This window comes from Apiospora kogelbergensis, assembly GCF_038363985.1.
Source record: "Apiospora kogelbergensis strain CBS 113332 chromosome Unknown utg000005l_segment0_segment0, whole genome shotgun sequence".
NCBI lineage: Eukaryota > Fungi > Ascomycota > Sordariomycetes > Amphisphaeriales > Apiosporaceae > Apiospora > Apiospora kogelbergensis.
The window spans coordinates 4,491,171-4,514,401 of record NW_027117422.1 but is presented as its reverse complement, the minus strand read 5'-3'; the positions used below and the strand labels follow the sequence as shown (position 1 = coordinate 4,514,401).

General features: G+C 52.9%; 8 protein-coding genes across 8 annotated transcripts; 5 read left to right on the top strand and 3 right to left on the bottom strand.

The window, feature by feature from the left end:
- Positions 1 to 117: 117 nt before the first annotated feature.
- On the top strand, positions 118 to 4,699 carry PG998_008089 (uncharacterized protein; the record flags this gene model as incomplete). The annotated part of the gene is made up of 10 exons (XM_066874905.1): positions 118 to 429; positions 488 to 1,013; positions 1,065 to 1,091; positions 1,148 to 1,675; positions 1,733 to 1,798; positions 1,855 to 2,039; positions 2,249 to 3,123; positions 3,186 to 3,877; positions 3,933 to 4,165; positions 4,217 to 4,699. The coding sequence occupies 10 exons, from the start codon at positions 118 to 120 to the stop codon at positions 4,697 to 4,699; spliced, it is 3,927 nt and encodes a 1,308-aa protein (XP_066730850.1).
- Positions 4,700 to 5,403: 704 nt separating this feature from the next.
- On the top strand, positions 5,404 to 6,096 carry PG998_008088 (uncharacterized protein; the record flags this gene model as incomplete). Its single annotated transcript, XM_066874904.1, has 3 exons — positions 5,404 to 5,612; positions 5,681 to 5,937; positions 5,993 to 6,096. 3 exons carry the CDS (start codon positions 5,404 to 5,406, stop codon positions 6,094 to 6,096), a joined length of 570 nt encoding a protein of 189 aa, XP_066730849.1.
- Positions 6,097 to 6,784: 688 nt separating this feature from the next.
- Positions 6,785 to 7,594, top strand: PG998_008087 (S-adenosyl-L-methionine-dependent methyltransferase; the record flags this gene model as incomplete). The annotated part of the gene is made up of 3 exons (XM_066874903.1): positions 6,785 to 6,863; positions 6,992 to 7,112; positions 7,165 to 7,594. The coding sequence occupies 3 exons, from the start codon at positions 6,785 to 6,787 to the stop codon at positions 7,592 to 7,594; spliced, it is 630 nt and encodes a 209-aa protein (XP_066730848.1).
- Positions 7,595 to 7,990: 396 nt separating this feature from the next.
- On the top strand, positions 7,991 to 9,751 carry PG998_008086 (General alpha-glucoside permease; the record flags this gene model as incomplete). The annotated part of the gene is made up of 4 exons (XM_066874902.1): positions 7,991 to 8,469; positions 8,537 to 9,300; positions 9,358 to 9,494; positions 9,551 to 9,751. The coding sequence occupies 4 exons, from the start codon at positions 7,991 to 7,993 to the stop codon at positions 9,749 to 9,751; spliced, it is 1,581 nt and encodes a 526-aa protein (XP_066730847.1).
- Positions 9,752 to 13,070: 3,319 nt separating this feature from the next.
- Positions 13,071 to 14,165, top strand: PG998_008085 (uncharacterized protein; the record flags this gene model as incomplete). The annotated part of the gene is made up of 4 exons (XM_066874901.1): positions 13,071 to 13,271; positions 13,343 to 13,455; positions 13,534 to 13,713; positions 13,838 to 14,165. The coding sequence occupies 4 exons, from the start codon at positions 13,071 to 13,073 to the stop codon at positions 14,163 to 14,165; spliced, it is 822 nt and encodes a 273-aa protein (XP_066730846.1).
- A 1,028-nt stretch (positions 14,166 to 15,193) lies between these two features.
- On the bottom strand, positions 15,194 to 16,972 carry PG998_008084 (uncharacterized protein; the record flags this gene model as incomplete). The annotated part of the gene is made up of 4 exons (XM_066874900.1): positions 15,194 to 15,354; positions 15,421 to 15,808; positions 15,883 to 16,697; positions 16,768 to 16,972. The coding sequence occupies 4 exons, from the start codon at positions 16,970 to 16,972 to the stop codon at positions 15,194 to 15,196; spliced, it is 1,569 nt and encodes a 522-aa protein (XP_066730845.1).
- A 667-nt stretch (positions 16,973 to 17,639) lies between these two features.
- On the bottom strand, positions 17,640 to 19,802 carry PG998_008083 (photo-regulated tyrosinase; the record flags this gene model as incomplete). Its single annotated transcript, XM_066874899.1, has 3 exons — positions 17,640 to 19,325; positions 19,380 to 19,510; positions 19,565 to 19,802. 3 exons carry the CDS (start codon positions 19,800 to 19,802, stop codon positions 17,640 to 17,642), a joined length of 2,055 nt encoding a protein of 684 aa, XP_066730844.1.
- Positions 19,803 to 21,268: 1,466 nt separating this feature from the next.
- PG998_008082 (uncharacterized protein) lies at positions 21,269 to 22,353 on the bottom strand (the record flags this gene model as incomplete). The annotated part of the gene is made up of 3 exons (XM_066874898.1): positions 21,269 to 21,973; positions 22,021 to 22,278; positions 22,348 to 22,353. 3 exons carry the CDS (start codon positions 22,351 to 22,353, stop codon positions 21,269 to 21,271), a joined length of 969 nt encoding a protein of 322 aa, XP_066730843.1.
- Positions 22,354 to 23,231: the final 878 nt, after the last annotated feature.

Here is a 23,231-nt window from a genome sequence, read left to right as displayed (position 1 = left end):
CTGTGAGGAAACCAAGCAGTCCCGTTTCCGTCGAAGCTACCCACCTTCATCTCCTTGTCGCTGCTCTCTTCTGGAAGCGCATGGTGCTTTTTGTTGCACCACATCGGGGCATGCATCATGTCTCATTCTGGTGCCACAATCGCCAATAATGCAGAGGAACTCTTCACTCAAGCATCAAAGAAGTTCCGAGATTCCATCTCCCCTCAAGATGCATACAAGTTCAAGGAGTTCGCGTCCCCTGCCGACATGATTCGCGAGCTGAACCGCGACGCTTCCCACGCCGAAAGCGGGAAGCTGAACGCATTTTGCAGGCGAATAGAGGCTCTATCTATTTCTCTTTCTCCATTTTTCGACACCATTGGTATCTTCGTTTCGTCAAAACCTGAGATTGCAGCCCTGGCCTGGGGCGCCATTCGCATGCTGTTCCTGGTAAACAGCCGCAAGTTGAACAATGTATTGCAGGCGAATCAACTGACCAACCTTGCAGCTTAGCTCTCATTACACCAAGTTTCTGGATAAGTTGCTCGCTATGTTGGAGAAGATCAGCTACCGTCTCCCTGGGTATGCTGAATATTATAACGCGCTAGTCGAACGACGACAGCAGAACCTCATGGATGATGATATATCGGCCCTCAAAAGCAATCGGGTAGGGCATGTCCTGTCATACATCTACACAGATATCATGGCCTTCTGCCAAGAGGCTTGCAAACTTTTCTCTGCCCGGAAAAAGGGCATTAGGTATAAAGCGAGTGTGATAACCGATTTGTTTTGGAAACCATTCGACCTACGATTCAAGGACACACTGGAGAGGCTTGAAGCGCACCACGTTTTGTTTCACGAAGAGTTCCAAATGGAGGAATCGAAATTTACCGAGTTTCAGTACCGTAGAAGAGAAAAAGAAGCTGGCATGGAAAGTGCTTCGGCTAAGCAAATTCACGAGCAGCTTGAGCAGCTCAGGGGCTCAATCGATGCCATGGAGAACTCCGTGAACCACAAGTTTGAGCACCTCTCTCGTACCTTTCATCAGAGAACAATGGGGCACTTACATCTAACCCATGCCAAAGAATTGAAAGTTCAATCCACCCTATTTGGTATGAATCCGAATATGTCTAGCTTGGATTGAAACTCTCTAACTCTCAATAAATAGATACGCACCTGCGACGGATCAAGCAATGGCTGGGCGCGCCCGACTTCTCGGAAGAATATCAAAAATCTCAGAGCGCCCGCTTCCCAGACACATGCCACTGGTTTCTTGCCAACTCTGTTTACCAGCGTTTCAAGACTCATAGGTTGGGGCTGGCGGACCAAGTATTGCCATACACGCTCGCTGAGCGAATGGTTTTTGTCAAGGGTTTGTTGATCCGCTTCGATATTGCTAGATCAGGAAACCAGAATACTGAGGGGACTTCATGTTTAGGCAAACCTGGCTACGGGAAGACAACTTTGTCTTCGCTTATTATCGACGACCTCGCTTCCGACAACGGAGAAACTGAGCCAACCCTCGTGCTGTACTATCACTTCGTTTCTGCCCGCGCCAATGACTCTCGGCCCACACACGGGCTACGGGCGGTGCTACATCAACTCATCCATCAAAACTGGAATAGGGGCGACGTAATGGATGCACTCTCGGTTCTGATGGCATCAAAGGACTCCGGGCAGCTCACGGCGACGAATGGTGAGGTAGTTCAGTGTTTGATACTACTTCTCAAACATCTTCCTGATACCACTCTAGTCTTCGATGGCATCGATGAGTGCTCAGACAGTGAATATTTCCTAAGACAGGCCCAGAGTCTGTGCAGTGAGTCACCAACAAAAGTTGTATTTCTGGGCAGACCATCTGTTGAATTCCCCCAGAAATGGAGCGCTGTGGTATCATTTATCTCGAGCCGTGGGAGAACGAGAATGACATCAGGCTCTACTTGCAACCTAAGGTCATCAAATTACACGAAGCAAAGCTCCTGCCAGCGACTTCCGATTGCGACGAGGTTGTGCTGACTTTGGCGACGAGATCTCAGGGCATGTTTCTCTGGGCTAGACTGGTAATCCACTACCTGTCAGACAAAAAGCCTTACACCCCGAGAGCGCCATGATGCTATTTACAATTCCGAGATCTTAGAAGGAATGGACAACCTCTACAATAGGATCCTCCAACTTCTTGGTCAAAAATCAGAAGCTCGGAAGAGAAAGATCAAGCGCATATTCCAAGTCATGGTAGCGACATATGCCCCTTCATATATCCGAGCTTCAGTGGATAACGGCAGTGGTCCCCGGCCGAGTGACTACCGAAGACGACCTTATTGTCGAGTTTAAAGAGACCCTGCCGTTGATGATGGGCGCTCTAGTTGAGCTCGATTCACAGGATTCCGTGCTGTTCATACACTCCTCGTTCCGCGACTATCTTTTAAGTATCGGCGACTCGGATAACTCTCGATTCGCAGTAAATGTCAGGGATGCTACTTGTGTCCTCCTGTCGATATGCATCTCGTACCTAACGTACGATATCCCTAGAAGTCAAATCACATCTGGCACAGGGAGCGAAGACCACCGAGAGTTGTTAAATTTGAGCTTCCCTCTCATTCGATACACCGTTCACGCCATCAGTACTTCCCATAACATTGAGTCCCCGGACTCAAATCAAAGTTGTACTCGCCCAAGTCCTAACATTCACCGCCTCCTGAAAGAAGCATCAAATTGGCTAAGTACGGCGGTATGCATTCAAGCATGGATCGAATGTTCTTACTACTTTGGTGTGTCGCCCTCAGCTACTCCCATTGTACTCTTATTACAATCCTGTCCACTGGATTCTACGAATGAGGTTGGCTCGGCCATAATACTTCAGAAGCTTCAAAGCTTAGAAACGGATTTGCTACTGTTGAGAGATGAGTGGAGTCAAGTGCTCACCAAGGATCCGAGTTCCATATGGACATCCACTATAACAGCATTCACGCAGTCAGCTTTCTGGCCCGAGTCGGATAACACAAACATCATTCCAATTCAAACAGCTGCTACCAATCCACGGGAGGCCGAGGAAGCGCCAAACCCGTCTTCGAACTCCATTCTTCTCATGTCGCGTGTGTCACGGGACGGAATGCTTATTGGGTGTGCTCGCCTGCATCCTTCAAGGTGAGTGATTTGTTACCATTTATCAGAATAAGTTGCAACAGGGCCACTGAATACACTGATAGGGCTTACCGTAGCCGGGTGATTTCGAGGTGGATGTCGCAGGCAAAAGGGAAGGGCTTGTCGGCAATTCACCCCTTTTCACAGCAACTCCCTCAATCAATATGCTCTGGGTGGCAGCTTGAGTACCAGATTATATATCTGGAGACCCAGACACTCGCCACCCACCAAATGGTTGACTTGCAAGAAGAGGACGTCTTCGAGGCTCTTGATATGCTCACACCGACAGGAAATGATTCATTCGATGCTTGGCGATTCAGGTTCCCCCTCGCAATCTCGGGGGACTTACGACAAGTTCTTGTCTTACGGACACTCGTGAAGGTGTCTTTCCCTGTGGACCCTGCGGGGATTGCATGCCAGTCTTCAGGTTCCGCTACCACGCAGAATCTCAGACGAAGTGTGAGCTCTGCCAAGGTTTCATCCGAGAGAAGTTACCGCGTCGAGTTCAGTCCCACAGATGAGGCTATCGCGTTCGTGGAGGCAGGCCCCGCTGGAAAACTGGCGGCGGTAATCTTGGAAATATGGTCTAGGGATTCCGCTACACCAAGCTACATATTCAGAGGTCATCACCGACTAGGATCCATGCAATCCGACCCCAAGTCCGGCCCGACGAATGCGTTTCTTTTCCACCCCGTCCACCCAATGGTGGTCTTGGCTGAATGGGGCCGAGCCTCATTATGGTGGTTTGAGGACCAAGGTATGCTACAGCTACTACATGTCCCTTAAGAGAGATTTCTAAGGATTTCAAATAGGAGTCGAAAGCCGTCACTATTTTATTAACCATCTCATCGGGCTACTGCGGATAAACATGGACTTGCTATACTATCGATACTACAACGTGAGCAACTACGAGCCCGACGCCCCTGAAAATGACAATCAACCAGTGACGTCGCTGGAACATAAGTGTATTAGCCTCAAATCTCCGATAGAGCTTTATCTTCGCGACCGTACACTGAAGAGTTCAGGATGGCAGCCCTCCTGGTCAGTGAGAAGCGATTTAGCTCACACGAAATCAGATCTTAGACCTAGATCACAGAGCAGTGAGTTGTTCGCTGTTCAGGAAGGGCTTCAAGGCCAAGAGATCAGGATCCAGTCGAACCGGGGCGAAAAGATGATGTATGGGCATTTCCCCTCCACTCCGGAGGAGTGCACTACCTCCGTGGCTCTACTGCCTAATAATGGAACCGACCAGGCTGTTCGGGTTGTCTGGAACCAAGAGGCACAGGAGTCTTACAGTGTCCTCGATAAGCAATGTCGACACTTGCCCAGCATTATCGAACGAAGTAGGGCTGGTTTGCTATCCTCGCAGAGCCGTGGCAACGGGAACAGTCAAGATGCGCTGGAATATGGCAGTCTTTTGACAGACCTTAGAAGCAATCTCACGGCGACCGCTGGGGAGGAGATCAGATTGGCTCTATTGGATCAGGAGTCGGATGGTGGTGGGACGAAGCGCCGACGAGAGTCAAACGCAGACAAAGCCTCTCCCTCACTCCAAACCAGGGCGAAAAGACAACGCTAGGACGACCCCAAAGACCATCATCGGATGATATAGACATGCTCTGTGGCGTCTTGTTCCACATTGTTCCACACTATCCGTAGCTAGGGGGCCCGCCTCCAGGATCGACAGGGCTTGCACGGCCAAATCGGGCATCGATAAAAGTGTGGATTATGGGGGGCGGTGGTGGGAGCTGAAAAAGCCAAGGCGGATGACAAGTGCACAGGGGAATAAGTAAGGCTTAGCACATTCGCATCTGAGAACTCCTTTCACCAAAGCAGACTCTTTACGCTAGGAAAACGGGGGGCGTCAATTTTCGAGGCCAAGGTCATCCGTACTAAAAACCGGGCAGGCCGTGGCACCCACCTGACTGTGCATGAGCCACGCGGCCAATCAGCTTTCACGGCGCCGTCAGCAGCCAGAGGGATAGCCCGGCTGTTCGGCTCGCTGGACCCTCCTTTCACGGCACCCAACAGCCGGGCGATGATGAATCCTCGCGCTGCATACGTAAGACATCGGCATTCCGGCCTCAGAGTTTTGGTCGCCTTCACAGCCCCAAGTCTTGGCGCCAACTTGCTACCCGCGCGTGGCAGGGCGTAGACCGGGACGAACGGTACCAGGACGCTGGTATATTAAGTCGGTCTTCCCCCTCCGGCGCAAAACCTTAATATAATCTATCTGCTGATACTACATCGTCGCTTACATAACCAACTATCGGATCAATCACCATGAGCGGATACTACGGCAACCAACAAGGAGGCTACCAGCAAGGCGGCTACCAACAGGGTGGTTACCAGCAAGGCGGTTATCAACAGGGTGGCTACCCGCCTCAGCAATACGGGGGTTCTTCCGGTGGACAAGGAGAAGCATCATCGTACTACACGACCCCTGCCCCCCAAAACACCTTCGCCGAGAGTCAAGACGGCGGCCCAGGCGCGTACGGTGGCGGTCAACCCCAATACGGCGGCCAGAGCCAATTCGGCGGTGGCGGGGTGAACCTGGCAGCCGCGGCCTGGGCGGAGGACCCACGGAGGATCGCGGACTGACGGGCGCCTTGGCCGGAGGTGCCGCTGGCGCTTTCGGCGGCAACTCACTGGGTGGAAGCAAGACCGCCGCGGTGGTCGGCGGACTCATCGGGGCGTTCATGGGACACAAGGGCCAGGACAAGATCTCCGACTGGAGAGACGACCGCAAAGAGGAGGAGAAAAGAAAGCAGCAGGAGTCTCTCGCATATGGATCTCTCCCCCCCCCTCGTCGCTCTCGTTCTCGATCTAGGTCTCGGGACTCTGGCCACCATCATCACCACCACCATGATAGCCACCACCGGCACCACAGTCACCACCGGCACCACAGCCACTCAAGATCGCCCAGTCGCCACGGACATTGCCACTGAGGTCTCACCAATCACGGTTATGCGATGAAACAAACCTACGCTCTGTCATGTCGACTACTTCCACCGAGCTCCTGCCGCTTCAGCCAACCCAAGCATGTTTGATGGCTTTCGGAAGCCCCCGTTTGTCGGCGCGGATGGCTCGGGATCAGGACCGATTGATTCCACAATGATACAGCAACCCCTATACTAGGCTCGATCCCAACACAACAACATTGCGACAGCCGCTGATGTTTGTTAGCAAGTTAATCATTTCTTTTGCAAGAATTTGGGACAGTTTTCCAGATCGAGAGAAGTGTGACTATCCTTTGACAAAATTGTGCGACTTTGGCAGGGTTTCTGGATCCCCGAAGAGGAACACGGCGAGGGAAGCCAAGGAATGGTCTGCAAGCAGGGAACTGCGACCATAGATCAACCAGGCTGGAATGCGGACAAGTCTTCATATTATAGAGATAGAGTAGCCAAATCCCGAAACAATTCGATGGCCATCATTCAACTTGTACGCACTTCATACTTACGACATAACCCTAGTGACCAATGCATGTACTGTGAAATTGCTCCGGTCGATTCGATCAGCGGTCGTGGTCACGGGATTGGCAAGGGTACCTGCGAAGAGAGCTTATGAGTATTCCCTAAAGGTAAATGCCCTTCTTATCCATCATCTTTCACCCAATAAGCCCCCTTTCCCCATACAAGGAGGCGATTATATACAGAACATAATGGCCGACCCCACCTTCCGTCACTATACACCCAAGCAGACTTCTTCTTATACAGACTATCGTGGTGTATACGAACACGGTATATATAGTGAGGTTCTTAGGGCCGAAGGACTTAACGGGCCGGGCCTCTTGGAGCCTCCTCCAGTGGGTCTGCTGACCGTAGTATTAATGGCCGTATGTTCACCCTACTCGCTGAACACAATCTAGGCCCATTGGTTCGACATGGACCAGTATTGGCACTAAGCGGCCTGGATGGCCAAGCTCGGGGCACCGTCGCTCTTTGGACGAAGTCCTCACTCTATTGTCGCAAGCCGACACCGCAGAAGAAGTGCGGATACGTCCCCGCTGAAGCTGACATTCCGGCATATTTTACCCCGCAGACCCGTCGACCCCCAACGCCAGCAAGGTGCAGAGAGCTCTGAGCCATATCGAGGACGGGATTTTGGGTCCTTACGAGCTTCCCGCGAACAACACTACACGAGCCTCGGTATGCCCTGGCCTGCCGCCTCGCCTGTCGCTGCATTCGCACAGGCCCTGTCTGTGCGACGTGGTTGGAACAGGGGTGGGAAGCTTGAGTCGGGCCAGGCCGACTTCTACGGTGGCTCTTCCGCCACGACGCTGGCGGATCTGGCCAATAGTCACGATGGCGGGAAGAACACCCCGAGCACGTTGGCACCGACGGTGATTGTGTGGTACAGACGAGTCATGCGGTTGCGGAGGCTATGGGGTCAAGAGACTCGACAACAAGGGTGGGAAGTGCCACGACCTTGTTGTTATTTACTAGGGGCAGGCCCTGCTGCTTGGCACTAATAGGATGCTAATAACCTGGGCTTTCCTCCTGTGTGTATTAGTTTATAGGATCCATGTTCAGCTCCTGGGGTTGAGTACCGGGGAAATGAAACCAATATCGCCAGTTTTCCCCTTCCGATATATTTCCCGCCCTTCTTTCCAACAATACATCCCCGCAAAACAGCAGCCTCCGGCCCCCCGTCCCCGTATGTAATGCGACGCTATGACCGGCCTCCCCTCGCGACTAGCTTCATTCGGGATCCAGCTGCTTTCCTAGATCCAGGGAATCGAAGTCAAGCGCGGGGATAGCCGAGGTTAACCCGAGAGTCTGGGCCGGCAATTCAAGATGAAGTACTTATAGTCCTATGCCACCTAGTTATTGGGTGCGGTGGCATTCTACTTACGCAGATTTCAACCATGAGGTCCACCGAAAGAACCGGCGCCGGGCTCGACCTGAGTCCGGCCGCCAGTAAAGTCAACCTCGAGCACGAAGAAGATGCCCAGACCGCGGCAGAAGAAAGCCCCCTGACGCTTTCTCAGGCCTTCTCATACTACCGCAAAGCCGTCATGTGGTCCCTGATGGCCAGCATGGCCACCATCATGGAGTCGTACATGCTAATCCTCGTCAACTCTTTCTTTGCCTATCCCGAGTTCCTCAAAACCTTCGGCCACAAGCTGCCTAGTGGCGCTTATACGATATCGACCAGCTGGCAAATCTCTCTCATCATGGCCAGCATGGTTGGCTTGATTGTCGGCGTCTTCATGAACGGCCTGCTCATCGATCGATTCGGATACCGACGCACCATGGCCTGCTCCCACGTCATTGTTCTGGGCTTGATCTTCATTACCTTCTTTGCCCGGAGCCTCGAAATCCTCCTCGTCGGGTTTCTGCTCATGTAAGCAAGCATCTCGCGCTACAGCACCCACTCACCATAGACTGACCATTGGCATTGACACGTGCAGCTCCATTCCCTGCGGCGTCTTTGCGGCGGCGACGCCCGGCTACGCGGCCGAAATCTGCCCCACGGTCTTGCGCGGCTATCTGACGACGTACGTGAACCTATGCTGGGTCATCGGCCACCTCATCGCCGCCGGCGTCCTCTACGCCAAGCTGGAAGACCCGACCGAGTGGTCCTGGCGGCTGCCCTTCGCCATCCAGTGGCTGTGGCCCCCGTTCCTGGCCGTAGGTTGCTGGCTCGCCCCCGAGTCGCCTTGGTGGCTGGTGCGCAAGGGCCGGACTGACGAGGCCAACGGCGTCCTGGACCGCGTCATCACGGCGCCCGAGGGTGCCATAAACAAGACTGCCGTCATTGCCGCCATCGCGCACACCATCGCCACGGAGCGCAGCATCGGCGTCGGCAGCACCTACCTCGATTGCTTCCGTGGAACCAACCGCCGACGGACCGAGATCGCCATGATCAGCTGGGGCTGCCAGATCCTCCCGGGCTTTGCGATTCAGAACTACATTACTTACTTCTTCACCATGGCTGGCATCCCGGCCTCGGACTCCTTCAAGCTCGTGCTCGGCACCTACAGCATCGCCTTCGTCGGCACTGTCCTCTCCTGGTTCGTGCAGAAGAGGTTCGGCCGGCGCGACATATACCTGACTGGCCTGATCGTCATGGTCGCCCCCATGGCCCTTGTTGGGTTCCTCGACCTTGCGCCGGCTTCTTCCAACATCCGCTGGGCGCAGGCCACTCTTCTTCTTGTCTGGTTCCTCTGCTACGGTATGTCCTCTGCAGGAATATTCGTCTCCGCACCTAATCATATACTCATTTCTGTAGGCACCACGATAGGACCGATTCCCTATGCTATTGCGGCCGAGGTCGGAGCTGTCGAGCTTCGTTCCAAGACTATCTCCTTGGCTCGTAACACGTACTACTTCCTGTCCATTATCAACACCATTGCGGCACCATACATGGTAAGGGAACTTGTCCTGTTGAAGCATTGCCCAGCGCTAATTGATCGGCTTTACAGCTCAATGGGTCGGCTGGGAATTTGAAAGGGAAGGCTGCGTTTCCCGCGGCAGGTTTCACTTTGATACTAGCAGTATGGTCCTTTTTTAGGCTTCCGGAAACGAAGAACATGAGTCCAGAGACATTGGACCGTCTGTTTGATGACAGAGTACCGGCTCGACAATTCTTGCAGAAGTCGAAAAATGCAGCTGCAGCTGTATAAAGTAACACGTCAATAGCGTGCATTTGACATTCATAAAGCGACAGCCTCCCTGGCCCGTCCACTATGCTACAGTTAGTAGAGAAAGTTGTGGCGCCTTATCTCTGTGAGATACGACAGTGATATAAGGTCGGATGTCGCATAAATATCCTTCTAAGCTATATGATCGCTAAGTAGGTCAGGGGTGCCGATACTCTTGGAGGCAAGCTACATGAAGGTAAGCTGACGATGAAAGCTGAGTTTCGCATCATGTTGGTGAAGAACAACAGCATTTCACATAGTTTGAAAGACTAAAGAAGTTACAACCCAGACCATGTAGCCCGGGCCGACTCCACATGGCCAGATGAGGGGAAGAAACGAAACGAACCTCTAGGCTACATTATGGCGAGGAGATGCTGCTGCTTTACTTAGTTGTGCCTCAACCCAATTTACTTTAGTCACCGTCAAGTTGTGAAAGGGGGCGAGGGCGACTCGGTCGCGAGCTCAGAGAAACCCGCGATCCCTAGAAAGAGTTGTTTCAATATAGTGAGCTCGCTGCAGACATGAAATTAGTGGTACTACTATACTCAGTGAATTGAAAGTGACATTTCACGCACACCTCTAGGTCAACAGTTGTCAATCAATAATTGTTATGAAACATTTAGAACCATGGATATACTCAATACTCACCGACACTCCCCAAGTGTCTGAAGAGAAGAAGGTGGAAGGCTGAAAAGCCCAAGGGTTTCGGCTGTCTGATAACAGAAGAGGTCAGATGGGCCCTAGATCCATGTACCAGGGAGTTCGCATCGAGCCAGCAGCCCTCTGGCATCCCTTGAACATTGACATGGTCAGAATGCTCTTCGAATTGGGGTCGAATATACTCAGAGTCCCGTTGTCCATCAATTCAGGCATCCTTATCTGCTCGGAGGTTTTGTCCGTCTCCAGATCAAACCAGGCACCGAATGGTCACCACCACCCGGGAGTGATATCCTAATGAGTCCTCAAGCATTTCGGAATATGCCCGCGATGGCGATAGATTGTAAGCGAGTATCAGATGAGAGTCACATCTCCTCCTACTTTGGAGATGGTCACCCATGTATGGCCAGGACCATGATGTCCCCTCCCCTCTCCTCCACCACCTCTCTGATACTTAAAGCTGGTGTGAAACAAGGCTGCCCAGCCAAGAGGAGCAAGCAATACCAGCAGGGCACCTGGTCTGGTCAGGACTGTGGAGCTTCGCGTAGCATGGTATGAATGGGGGCCTTGGTTCAAGGGTTTACCTCTGTCATAGAATCGAGCTCTTTGTCTAAGCGAGGTTGACAGGGAGAGAAACAAGCGCGTAAAGTGGCTGCATGGGATCTTTTTCGTCTAGCCTACTTCTGTGACTTGTAGCTGTAGTTACGCTGGTCTGACACCCCTCCAGAAGCTTATGGACGACGGCAGCCGCGGGAAGGCGATCGAATCGATGAGCGGGAGTATGATCCGGGCAAACGAAGGAAGAGGTGAAACAAGCGAGATGCAATGGCACAATGAGCAGAGTGCCCAAAAGGGCTATATAAGCTCTGTTATTACACCTCTATAGATATTAGGTACGGCGACGTGGTTTCCCTATGTGTCGATGTCCTCCGTGAATTTGCTTTTTCCTGCAATCAAAGCTTTGGCAGTCGAAAGCAACTTTGAGTGCTCCCACGCGGCCGTCGGCCTTGAACAGCGAAGAACCCCTAGACCATGAAGTCATCTGTGCAAAAGAGGCATGTTCTATCGAACAATCGAACGATTTTTTCGTGGCCGCAGCTGGACGCGACATCCAACACCCCTAACCGTGTCGACAAGTGTCGCCCGTGAATATCGGACCTGCACGTAATGTCCGAGTAGAGTTACATACGAATGAATATACGGTCTTTATCGGCACATGTGATTCTGGGAGTTTGATGCATCAGAATGAAGTCTGCATGCACGTCACGATAGGCCGCATTTCCAGGGCAGTTGGTAAACCATCAAAGGGTGCCAAGCCACGATCAGGGTCAGGGGCAGTCCAGGCTCGCAGCCGTCGGAAGTGCCAGAATACCCAGTCGAGAAACACAAGACCTGGCAAACCAGGATCGTGCAGCTAGGCGATGTAAATATGTATGGGTGTGAAGACATCCAAGTCGTCTCGGTTAACTCAACCCGTCGTTCGTGCCTCTGCCTCCGCAAACAGGAGGCTCGTTCGGGGACAGGGGATGAACACAACACAACCCCCACTTGACCACAGCCTGCTCATGATGCATAATAAGTGGTCTTTCTCCGTTTCATCCCATAGCCTTCGACTTCCTTTCCGAATGATCTGCAGACTTGCAGGTGATGAGCGGCACATCAGTCATAGGGAGGGGGATGGACAGCCCGATACGCCCGATGCGCGCATGCAGTGATTTCCGATCGGTTATTGGAGCCCTCTAGGCCCCTACCGGCACCACCGTGCAGACAGAGGCAATGTCCGTGATATCGGCTCCGACCAAGAATACTATAGAAAGAGAGACCTCAAAGATTGCATAATGCAAGCCCCGCCGCAAATCTCCGTGCGCAGGTGCAGTAAGTATACTGACTTGACGTCCTAATACGAATGAATGGCCATGCCGATGCGAGAGAGCAAATCCTGACTATAGCCGTCATCGGAATTAACACAAAAACATTGCCAGACCATGCTACTGCCTTTTGCAAGTTGGCCCGATTTGAGGGACGCTCAAGATGAAACCAGAAAACCCCCGCCGTGAAGTGGTTGCGGATGCCGACCGCTGCAGACAGCGCCAAAAAGCAATTATACAAACTGACTCACTCGCGTTTTCTTGCGCAGTCAACCTGCAGGGCCGTTATGAGAAGTGATGCATCACCTAAACTTCGAATTCCCAACTCCATATCTCATGATGGGGTCATGGAAGGCTCCATTTGTCTGTCAGAAGTCTTCATATGGCAGATTCGTTTTGACGTCTGTCTTGCTGAGGGCGAAGTGTATTGGTTTCAACGTCTTCGGCGGGTGGCGCTGCCGGCAGGCACATGCAAGATCGCGGACCGGATCGTGCGTTGGGCTTTGTGACATGCTTGCTGGCGACCTCGTTCGATTTCTCTGAAAGATACATCCACTTGCCAGGAACAGCAGACGTCGGGGCCTGTTGCATCTGGTTGCATATATGGAATTCCTACTCCCCCGTACGGAGCACGACTCCCCTTTTCAGCTGCTGTGTTTGTGGTATAATAACTTGACCTGCCCTAGTCGGAGCCCCTTCAAAGATACGGAACTGCTTGGGGATTAATGTCTATTCACATGTAGAGGAGTTGGACGACGTCCACACCCAGCCCGACAATGAAGTTCCCGCCCCCCGAGGTCATCGCCAGTTGGCCAGAGCCCAATTACGAGAACCCACGGTCCCAGGGCCCAGCCGCGGAGATTACGGTTTATATCCTCACCGGCATCGTCACAATCATGATCGCGATCCGCATGTATACACGCATACACATCACGAAGAGCTTCGGGATGGATGATGCCTTTATGTTGGTAGCATATGTATGAGATCGTTTCTTCTTCCTCCCCATTCAACCACATGCGGCGATAGGAACAGATACTAATTGAACCAGCTATTTGCAACAGTATTCACAGGCATTGCCATACTAGCCGAGCGGACGGTTGGGTGGGGGGTGCATATCTACGATGTAGAGACGTACAAGTTCAAGTCTGGGCTGAAGATAGTGTACGTACGTTCTTCTATCACGAAGCGATTGCAGGCACAACAACAGTGACATTCTAACAATATTAACCAACCCCATAGTTTGGTTGCAGCCAACCTCTTCAACTTCGGGTCATGTTTTACGAAGCTGTCCATTCTCTCTACTTTATACAGACTGATCGGTGCAAGTCGACCGCACTTAAAAAGGTTCGTGGCAGTTTGCGGAGCATTGATCTCGTTGAACTCGGTCATATTTTGTCTTGTTGTCGTGTTGCAATGCAGGTACGAATAATCACATTTTTACCCCTTTACCCCTTTTCTCTGCAAGTGCCTCTACGCCACCTCCTAACCCAGTCATTGGTCGCACCATACCTACTAATTCATTGCTATTTAGACCCATTTCTAGTTACTGGAACGTCACGGACCAGCCGCGTAACTGTCTTGACGAAGCCGCCCATCTCCTGAGCGCCGGTATTATTAACACCGTAACCGACTTTGTTGTGGTTTTACTACCTATTCTCACTGCCCTGAAGCTGCAGTTGACGAGCCACCATCGGTTTGTTGTCATTGCTCTTTTCAGTTTGGGCTTTATTGCGTGTGGTGTGGGCGTTTTTCGCACATATATCACGTACCACATGACTGTCGACTATGACCTGACGTATCATGCCGGCTCCGTGTTTTGGAGTAGTGCGGTCGAGTTAAACACTGGTATTGTGAGCTTCTGGAACCCCTGACTATCTCACGGGAGCGAACTGCTAACGACGTCTGGGTAATTAGATATGTGCCTCCGTACCCGCCACGAAACGCTTCTTCACCAGATACCTACCCCAGGCCCTGGGCCTGACTGTCCCAAACCCGACAAGATCATGTCTCACAAGCTTCGGACCCTGCAGCAACACGAGGACATCCGGCTTCACCAATCTAAGGATTTCTGGCGTCACCAATCCAAGACCGTCGGAAGTCACCACTAGCAAGCGTCCAAACATACAAGCTGCTATGCCTGCCAAAGTCAACCATATTGCCAACAAGAACGTAAACGATAGCCAAGACGAAAATAGCAACAGCCACAACAATATCAGTAGAGATGGTACAAGTCATCACCGCGCGGACCTTTCAATATCCACATTCGGGCTGGACCTCGAAATGTCGGATGACAGCCTGCCAGACGGGTGCCCGCTGGCTAGGATGTCATCAGAGACCTTACCCACTGCATCAGGAGCGAATGATTCCACCCGGTGGTCTTGGTCGAGGCTTTCGTTGCCCCGAGCTCCTCGGATCGCAGATCAGTCGCATATGTCGTGGATCGGTGACCCGTCAAGTCCGGGTGGTCGAATAAGCGAAGACTGCGACGCTGAAAGTATTGTAGAATCTGAGGACTTCCGGGTAGCGAGGTTCTTGGATTACAAGACAAAAAGCCACGTGCTTTCTGATGATGGCTCCGTGGTCTAGCCCTTTATGATTATCTGGGGATCTCAACTTTAGAGCTTTGGTGTTTAGTCGTTTGCGATCAGGGACAGTTGATACCGTTGGGTAACGTTTTCCTTTCTTCCGTTTGAATTATTCTCATTCACACAATCGTTCATGATACCATTTGCATATACCACATGGAAGGTGTAGCTACAAGGGAGAGCACGGCGGACGTGTTGTAAAGGTTACTGTCGCTTCCACCAAGATTAAAAGTAGGAAGCATATTCAAACAATGCAGCCATTCTGACCTAAACACATATTAGGCGCCCCAACCGCGTGTGAATATCTAGTAATCTTACACCTTCGGGGTGTCCTTGTCAGCAGGTGCAACATCAATGGGTTCCATCTCCAGCTGTTTGTCGACGTTGCTTTCCACTTGGTTCTGGACGGCCTTGTCCTCAAACATGAAGGACAGCTCTTCCAGACTTCTGCCATAGGTTTCGGGGAAGAACAAGTCTAGATAAGAAACTGGTCAGTATCTTTTGCTTCGGCCCAGATTTCAAAATGCAGGAGACGACTTACAGACGGTCACGATTTCAACCAAGATCCAAACGCAGTAGACGATGTAGTACTTCCACCCAATCCGGTCAAGTGCAATGGGGTTCACGTAAGTGTTGAAGAACACGGCGAACCGGACTGTCAGCTGCTCCACGGCGATGCCCTTGGCTCTTTGTTGGTAGGGAAATATCTCCACGAGATAGGTATAGGCCAGTGCGTTCCATCCCACGTTATAGAAAGGGGAATAGACATAGATGAAGACTAGCACGGCGATGCCAGCTGATGCTGTGTTGTCTATTGCATATCGTGCAGATGCGACAGTCCATACTGTGTAAACGGCCGCAGTTCCAATGGTGCACAGCAAGAACATATGGCGTCTCTTGAAACGGGGAGCAACGAGGGCAATAGGTACCTGCATGTGCTCAAGTCAGTACGAGATATCCAGTTTCACATTCTCAGGGGTAAAGGGAAATACAGTTATCGTACCGCGTTGATAAGCCCCCAGCAAGTATTGCTTAGAATGATCTTCTGAACCGTTCGATTGTCCGTGATACCGACCATGTTCAGGATCTTCTTCATGTAGAACGACAATAGCCCATTCCCGCTCCATTGCGTGAAGAAGCCCATGACCGAGGCTAGAAAGAAGCGGCGTCTCATAGGGGCATCACGAAGGACGTCGGCCCAGACAAAGCTCTTGGCCATGGCCTGTTCCTGCGCAATGGTGCTCTGGATCTGCGCAAACTCGAGCCTCACGAACTCATCACCGTGGTGACCCTCAGTGTGGTATTTCTTGAGGACAGCAAGCGCCTCGTCGCCGCGGTCCCGCGACACGAGCCAGCGCGGGCTCTCGGGGCACCAGTACATGAAGCTGATCTGGCACAGGCTGGGGACCAGCTGCAGCAGGCTGGGCAGGCGCCACGCCCAGGTCGAGGTCATCTGGAAGGTGCCGTAGGTGACACCGGCGGCGACGATGGCGCCGACGAACCACGAGGCGTTGAAGAGCGACGTCAGGACGGCGCGCTCCTTGGCGTAGGCCAGCTCGGCGATCAGCGCCGACGCGTTGACGATGGCGAAGGGGATCCCGAAGCCCAACACGAACCGCGACGCGATGAACATGTCGGCGTTGCGCGCCCCCGCCTGCAGTCCCGCGCCCAGGCACATGACGACCGAGGCAGCCAGGATGGTGTGTCGCCGGCCCAGGTACTGCGAGACGGTCGGCACGAATGGGATCGCCAGGAGCGCGCCCAGGGAGTAGATTGCCGACAGGAGACCCAACCGGCTTTCAGTGGGGTTGTCAAAGTCTGTAATGTGATATTCAGTCAGGAAGTTTTCTTATCCTTTCTTGACGAAACTCAAGGCGGATGAACTTACAGTCCACCCACGATTGCACGGCTTGGAGCGAGTTCATCATGGACGAATCGAACCCCGAAGTCCACTCAACCCCCAAGCCACAGGGTACGAGAATGAGGTATAGAAACCTCAGGTTCGGCTTCTGGTACCATTTCTTGGTGTCGGTTTCGGCGATCTTGGATAGCCGCGGATCGCCGAACTGCTCTTTGTTTCCGATGATGGCCATTTTGATCTGATGGTGGCTGATGTGGTAGCTGTGCGAGAGGTCCAACCACCTTGAAGGGAGTATGAACCAGCCAAAGCTCAAGTTACACCAGAATCTCCATGCGATTTATACTGCTGATATCTCCTTCCATAATCAGGGTGCAATGTCAGCCAGACTCCGCCAAGGCATTTCCCCGCACAGAAGACATGCATGTCTCATTGGCTAGCATGAGCGATGGGTGAGCAAGTCGAACTTGGGGTTCCTTGGCACGACGGAGGAATAGGGGTCAATACGTCGTATTCGGGAAAGAGATCACCGGGTGACCTAGATATCGCTGTATTGGGTATCCGGAGCGACAAATGGCCGCCATGAGTCTCGCTTGAGTTTGTGGCGTCTTACTTGCATCGTGCACGGTTATGAGAATCATATGAGCTTGCATGAGTTGGATAAGATAGAACTGGATCGCGTGCAGCCCTTTGCTAATGGCGGCCACTGGAACGGGGGCGACAGGAGAAGAGATGGAATAGCTAGTCACGACCCATTATACTGGTAGACTGTTGCTGTCCGCCATCACGAGAAGGTGGATTGAGTTTGAAATTCGATAGTGTATTAAAGATTACGGTATATGTACAGAACATAAATATGCTAAAGGAAATAATGTGATCGTAGTTCGGACCCCATCGCCAACTTACTGCGACACGACCGCGCGACGGTAAATCCCTTTCACGATAAACCCATGGTTCGCGTCGTTGTTGGACTGGTTCACCTTCTCGGGAACGTCGGGCTTCGGCACGTCGGGCTTTTCAGGCTTGTCTTGCTTCTCAGGGTGTTCGTGCTTTCCAGGCTTCTCGGGCGTCTCCCGGTTGGCAGCACCGGTCTTGTGCAAGAAGTCATCGCCCTTCTCGGCGCTGCCGGGCTTGCCCTCGGTGACGCTGAGGTGGGCAGTGGCCTTGCCGTAGACGGGGTAGGCCGACGACTCCTCGCCGCCGCCATTGCGGTGGTTGGAGCCAGAGCTGGGCGGCGTGACCTCCTGATCAGCGACGAAGATCTTAAGACTAGCAACAGAGGTGACGGGGATTTCGACGCCGTTCATGTCGGCGATGCGCCACTGCAGATTTTCGCGCAGGTACGGGGTAGCGTTTTCGGGCTCAAGATTCTTGAGGTGGCCATCGTCCATGCCGTTGAGCATGGCGCGCGTCAGCGGTACGGTGCCGTAAATCTTGAGGTCCTCGGGCAGGTCGTCACCCATGGGCCGAAGGCAGGGGTAGGAGCCGATCAGGTTGATGTCCGAGAGCCACTCCTCGGTGCCGCTGGCGGGAGCGCCCATGAAGAAGTAGACGACGAAGGAGCTGTTGAGCGCGAACTTGTTCACCTCGAGGTTCACCGTCCACTGCTTGTACTTGCCGTCAACGATGGCGGCCGGCGGCGGGTTGAGCGAGCCGACCCTGTCCGAGGGGTTGGGGCTGCCGGCGCCGCCGCGCTTCGAACACTTGTGGTTGTGGCGGCGCGCCAGGTTGTTGTTAGGGTCATACAGTCGCTGGATGGCGGCGCGCACGTCGGCCGAGTTCTGCTGCGCCGATTTTCCCCAGGGGCGGATCTCCGGGTACGTGTAGCCGAGGCTCCGGGTGTCCCGGACGTCGTTGCTGGTGTAGAAGGTGCCCGCTGAGTCCTTGGAGAAGGGGTAAAGTTTCGTCTGATCCGTCTCGGTGCTCGGAGCGATCGAGAAGGTTCCAAAGTCATCGCGCTGGTTAATCTGCCACGAGTCGGGGTGGATGGCTTGCCAGATTGCCACGAGTCTGTCTACCCCAACGTGGTGAAGCCAAAAAATAGGATCGTGGCCGGCGTAGTCTAGGTAGCTCATGTGGCCACCACTGCCGCCAACGGCGTTGTGCACTGCGCCGTGGGGGTTCTCGATGGACCCGTAACCCTGAATGGAGCCAGGGTACCCGTTATTGGAGAACTCGGCATAGTTGTTGGTCTGAGTCAGGATGAGGTAAGTGGTGTCGTGGAGGTAAGCCGCGTTGCGTTTCAATGCGGCGTTCACAGCGTCGTGGTTCGACGCGCCGTTTCTAGTGGGCGTGCGGACAGTGTTTCTGTACGCCTGAGGAGCGCTGGTGCCAGGGAAGTCGCTGGTCCGGGGACCAGTCGTCGAGCTGCTCTGGAATGAGTACTGGAAGAGCGGATTGCTCACAGTGGTCCTGCCACTGGGGGTGTTGACGACCACCGAGGTTTGAGTAACGATTGGAGGGAGAGCGGCTTGAGCTACCCAATCCCAGTAAGGGAAGCGAAGCGTCACAGCAGCCGATATGTACTCATTGCGATTTGAGCTTGGGTAAGACTTTGCCTTGGTCTGAGCACACTGCCAGATGTTTTGCTGTCACGGTGTAAGCCAATGGGTCTGAAAGTTGAGTAGTAAGGAGACGCTTACTTCGAGAAGTTGGATGTACGGTCTATGCCATGTCGGGAAGAGCACACTCGAGTGTGGGCAGTAGCCTCCAGCCTGGGCCCCTTGTGCTCTCTTGACGTTGTCCCAGGCATTATACGGCCGGCCGTGGATACCTTCGTGTTGTTAGCGATACCGCAACAATGCCGTTATAGTAATGCATAGCATACCTGCGATCTGATACCATGAGTCGATGGTGGTTTGGGGTCTCGATTGGATGTCCTTCAGACATAGCACGAACAAATCCCAAGCTGGGCCGCCTTTGCTTGCGAAGCCATTGATCTCCAACCGATCCGGTCGTTCGCCAGTGTTTTGATTCACACCGCCTGTGTTGGGAACAATGGGATAAGCGGCGTCTACGTGGGTTGCCAAAAGGCCGAAAAGAGTGACGGCGTGGGAAATATGCATGATAGATAGTTAGGAACGAGTGAAATAGAAGTGAATGACTTGAATCGAAACGATGACGCGTAAGATGATGGGAACGGAACACTATAGACTTCCACCAACTCTCGCGGGGGGAGGCTAAACTTATACAGCCCTCGTTCGGCAATCTCATTGCTGGCTCAGCGGCACATGGTGAGTGTCAGCCGGGCGGCGATACCAAGAAACCACACGGATGCTAGGACAGTAGTGGCTGCCGAACGGAAACGAGCCACCACCACTGTTACACACGACTCGGTACCTCCCATGGACACGAGAGTCCGAGGAGTATTAAATCCTGACCAAGCATGGCCTAGTCTGCTCTTCTATTCAATTAGCCTCGCTCGAGAGGGCCAAAAGGCGTATAGTCATCCTGAAGTAGTCCATGGCCTTTATGGCCTTGGAGTAGTAGCCGTATCCACGTACGGATGTCGACCTGTTCCTGAGCCGCGCTCTGCGTTGTGCCCAGGTCGCGAGCAATTCTCCACGACCCGTTGAGCCCTCAAAGAACGGCCGGCCTCGACCCGTCTAAGCCTGTCTGTCGATCAACAGTAAGGGTTCCTGGGACTGTCGATCTCGTACCGAAAGCAGTCTGGGTGCAGTAGTGAGATCGGACTGGTTAGGGGATGGGAGATCCCAAGATTTACCAATCTCCTTAATTTAGAAGGGTTATTGCATTAGCGCCAGGCTCCACCCGTAAGCTGAGATCTGGGAGCACCGTTTTCTTCTTAGTCAGGTCGTCGTCCGGTGAGGCTGTATTAGCCCTATGCACCGGTGTCTTGGCGCACATTACCAGTCTGCTAGTCCTCACAGTCTTCACTGCCAACTTGCGCTGCTCATGATGTCAAAACCCGTCACTGGTGTGCTTGAGCACCCAGATGGTCCTTGAAGAGTACGGTCGGGCCTGGTTTGGTGAACTTTTCATGGTACCCGTACGAGGGCCCGTATCCATACTAGGGACTTCTGTCAAAGGACCGCTAGTAGTCTCAGGTCGGACCCGGCGAGTATCTTCACGCGATACGGGATTTGTCCCTAGATGCTTAAATGTTTCCCAGAGTTTTCGGGTGGCTGCGACGTCTTTTCTTATTTGTGCCATATTTAGACCTTGGCAGCAGTTGTGGAAATTGGTTTTGGGAGTCCGAGGGCTTTGACGGAACGCCAGTGGCTCCTCGGGTCAATGGGAAAAGTACCTAGGCTGCCGGGCCTGTTCAGCTCGGGACAAAACTCGAGATTTCGATGAGGATCAGCACGCATGCATGATGCATTGGTACGAATTGTTACAGTCGCCGTCGCGGCCATGAAAATGGCATTGCTTGTTATGGTGACGTTGCCATTGCAAGACATAAAAAGTAAAGGGACAGCCAATTGATGGCTTCGCCGGGTATCATTGCATCAAGGGTGGGCTAAGGTTGATGGCGTGTTCAGGGGTAATGGAGCTAGCTTCGTGCTTGTGCCTAGCCTTCCCTCTCAAAAGCATCATTCAGATATCTGACGAAGCTGTCCCGTATTCTTGCTGATCCGGACAGGTTGCCGACCATTTCGAGGCCAATACCACCCCTGTTCAGATTCATGTAGGCGCGGCGCATTCTCTGAAGTTGGGGCAGACCCGTTTTCCTCCCGGCGGGCAGCTCGACGATCAATTCGTCGCCACCGGCTTGGCTCGGGTCCTTGGGCAGTCTGATATCGTCGCCTCCCTCTTCCGACTGCTGATCCAAGATGCCCTTGACGATATCTTGGGTCTCGCGGTCGAGGGTGTACAGATAGTCACCGCCGGCGTCACGGCTGCGTTGGACGGTTGCCTGGTTAGGTTTAACGACCTTGCGCCCCTCGCCGGCCACGGCGTCCCATAGACTATTGAAAGTCTGTTTCGTTTGTTCCTCATCATCGTCCCATAGCAGTGTAAATAAAGGACTGTCCCATCTCGTCATTGCGTTCGGCTCCTCATATCGAAACACCAAGTTGTCCCAGTTCTCTGGGGCGTATGGCGCTTCGCTTTCGTCGTCTTGTTCGAGGTGCTGGCCAGCAGTTTTTGCCTCCTGTTGCCTTCGTAGTCGCTCTTGGTTGACCTCCTTCGCCTTGTCGGGGAGGGCATCCGATCTGAAGAAGACAGCTCGGTGTCCGTACGGCTTTTGATTCGCAGTGCAGTTGGTATCGCCAGCCTTTTATGTAATTTAAGCCGTCTAGGATGACTATGTCTTTGTCCGACAGCACGCGCTTGACAGCACCGTAGATGGTTGCTCGCGCATCCTTTTCCGAAGCGTTGGCGGAGCGGGTATGCGCCGGCAGGGCCGACAAGTCGTACACCGAGCGCGATATCGAAAGCGTCTGGTCGGAAATTAAGTGCAGGCGGTACTTGGGGGGGGACTCCATTGGACGTTTCCTTTATCCGCTCGTCGAGGTAGGCATGTAGTTGTTTCGCTCGTGTAGACTTGCCCGAAGTCGGGAAGCCTGTGACCATTATCAACTAGGCGCGTGTCAGTCGCAGCTTCTCATTCCTCGGCCAGTCCTCGATGACCAGGTATTCGGGGCTTACCGGCATCCTTGCGGAGCTGTGTGGTAAATTTGATGGATTTGTAGAGCGAGCTGGTGGTTTTGATCTGCTTCACCAAATCCAAACCACTAACTTTTTTTCCTTCTGGCGATGTCAAGTCACTGACAAGCGGGAGCCTTACCCCGCCTAACCCCACTAACGACAGGGCCAGCTTGAGCACCACTTAATAACCTAAATATATTTGAGTCGAGATTGGGTGTTATACAATGCAACTTTGAAACCCAACCCCAGATTGACTTATCTGGTTCCCATGCCACGGCGATTGGCTTCACTGTCACTCGACATAGCATCGGAGGGAATAAGCGTGAAATCCCCGTCATTATAAAGCATTGCTGATGCCACATCTGACCAATGGAAGAGTATACAGCATCGCTCGAACCGACTTTTCTACAACCACTTTAATACGATATTTTCAACCACATGTTGCGTAGTGATTGCCTGCATCATCAGAGCAATATGCTCATTCACCAAGTCATTGAGCCCCCAGTGGCCTCCTGCTCTAGTAGGAGGTAGGGCATGGTTGAGACTCACGCACAACACAGGGGTGGTCGCCGCATCGTCTGCCGGAAGGTAGAAGACACGCGTGCCCTCATCCAGTATATGCACCCCGGGGCTTATTATCAGATCTTGACCGAATAAACCTTCATCGACAAAGCCGCCTCGAGAGGAATCATGAAGTCAAATACGCGTCTAGAGCAGTGTGGTTTCTCGTGGTGCGGTAATTGAACTGGATACGCGAGCTCTGTTGAAGGCTGCCCAAATTTTTCAACCATCTTCTCTTGGTATATCTGAGCTTAAGGGTGTAACGGCTAGGGCTAAGACCACAATGAGAGCCCCCGAGCCGGCTATGAGGGAACTGATATTCT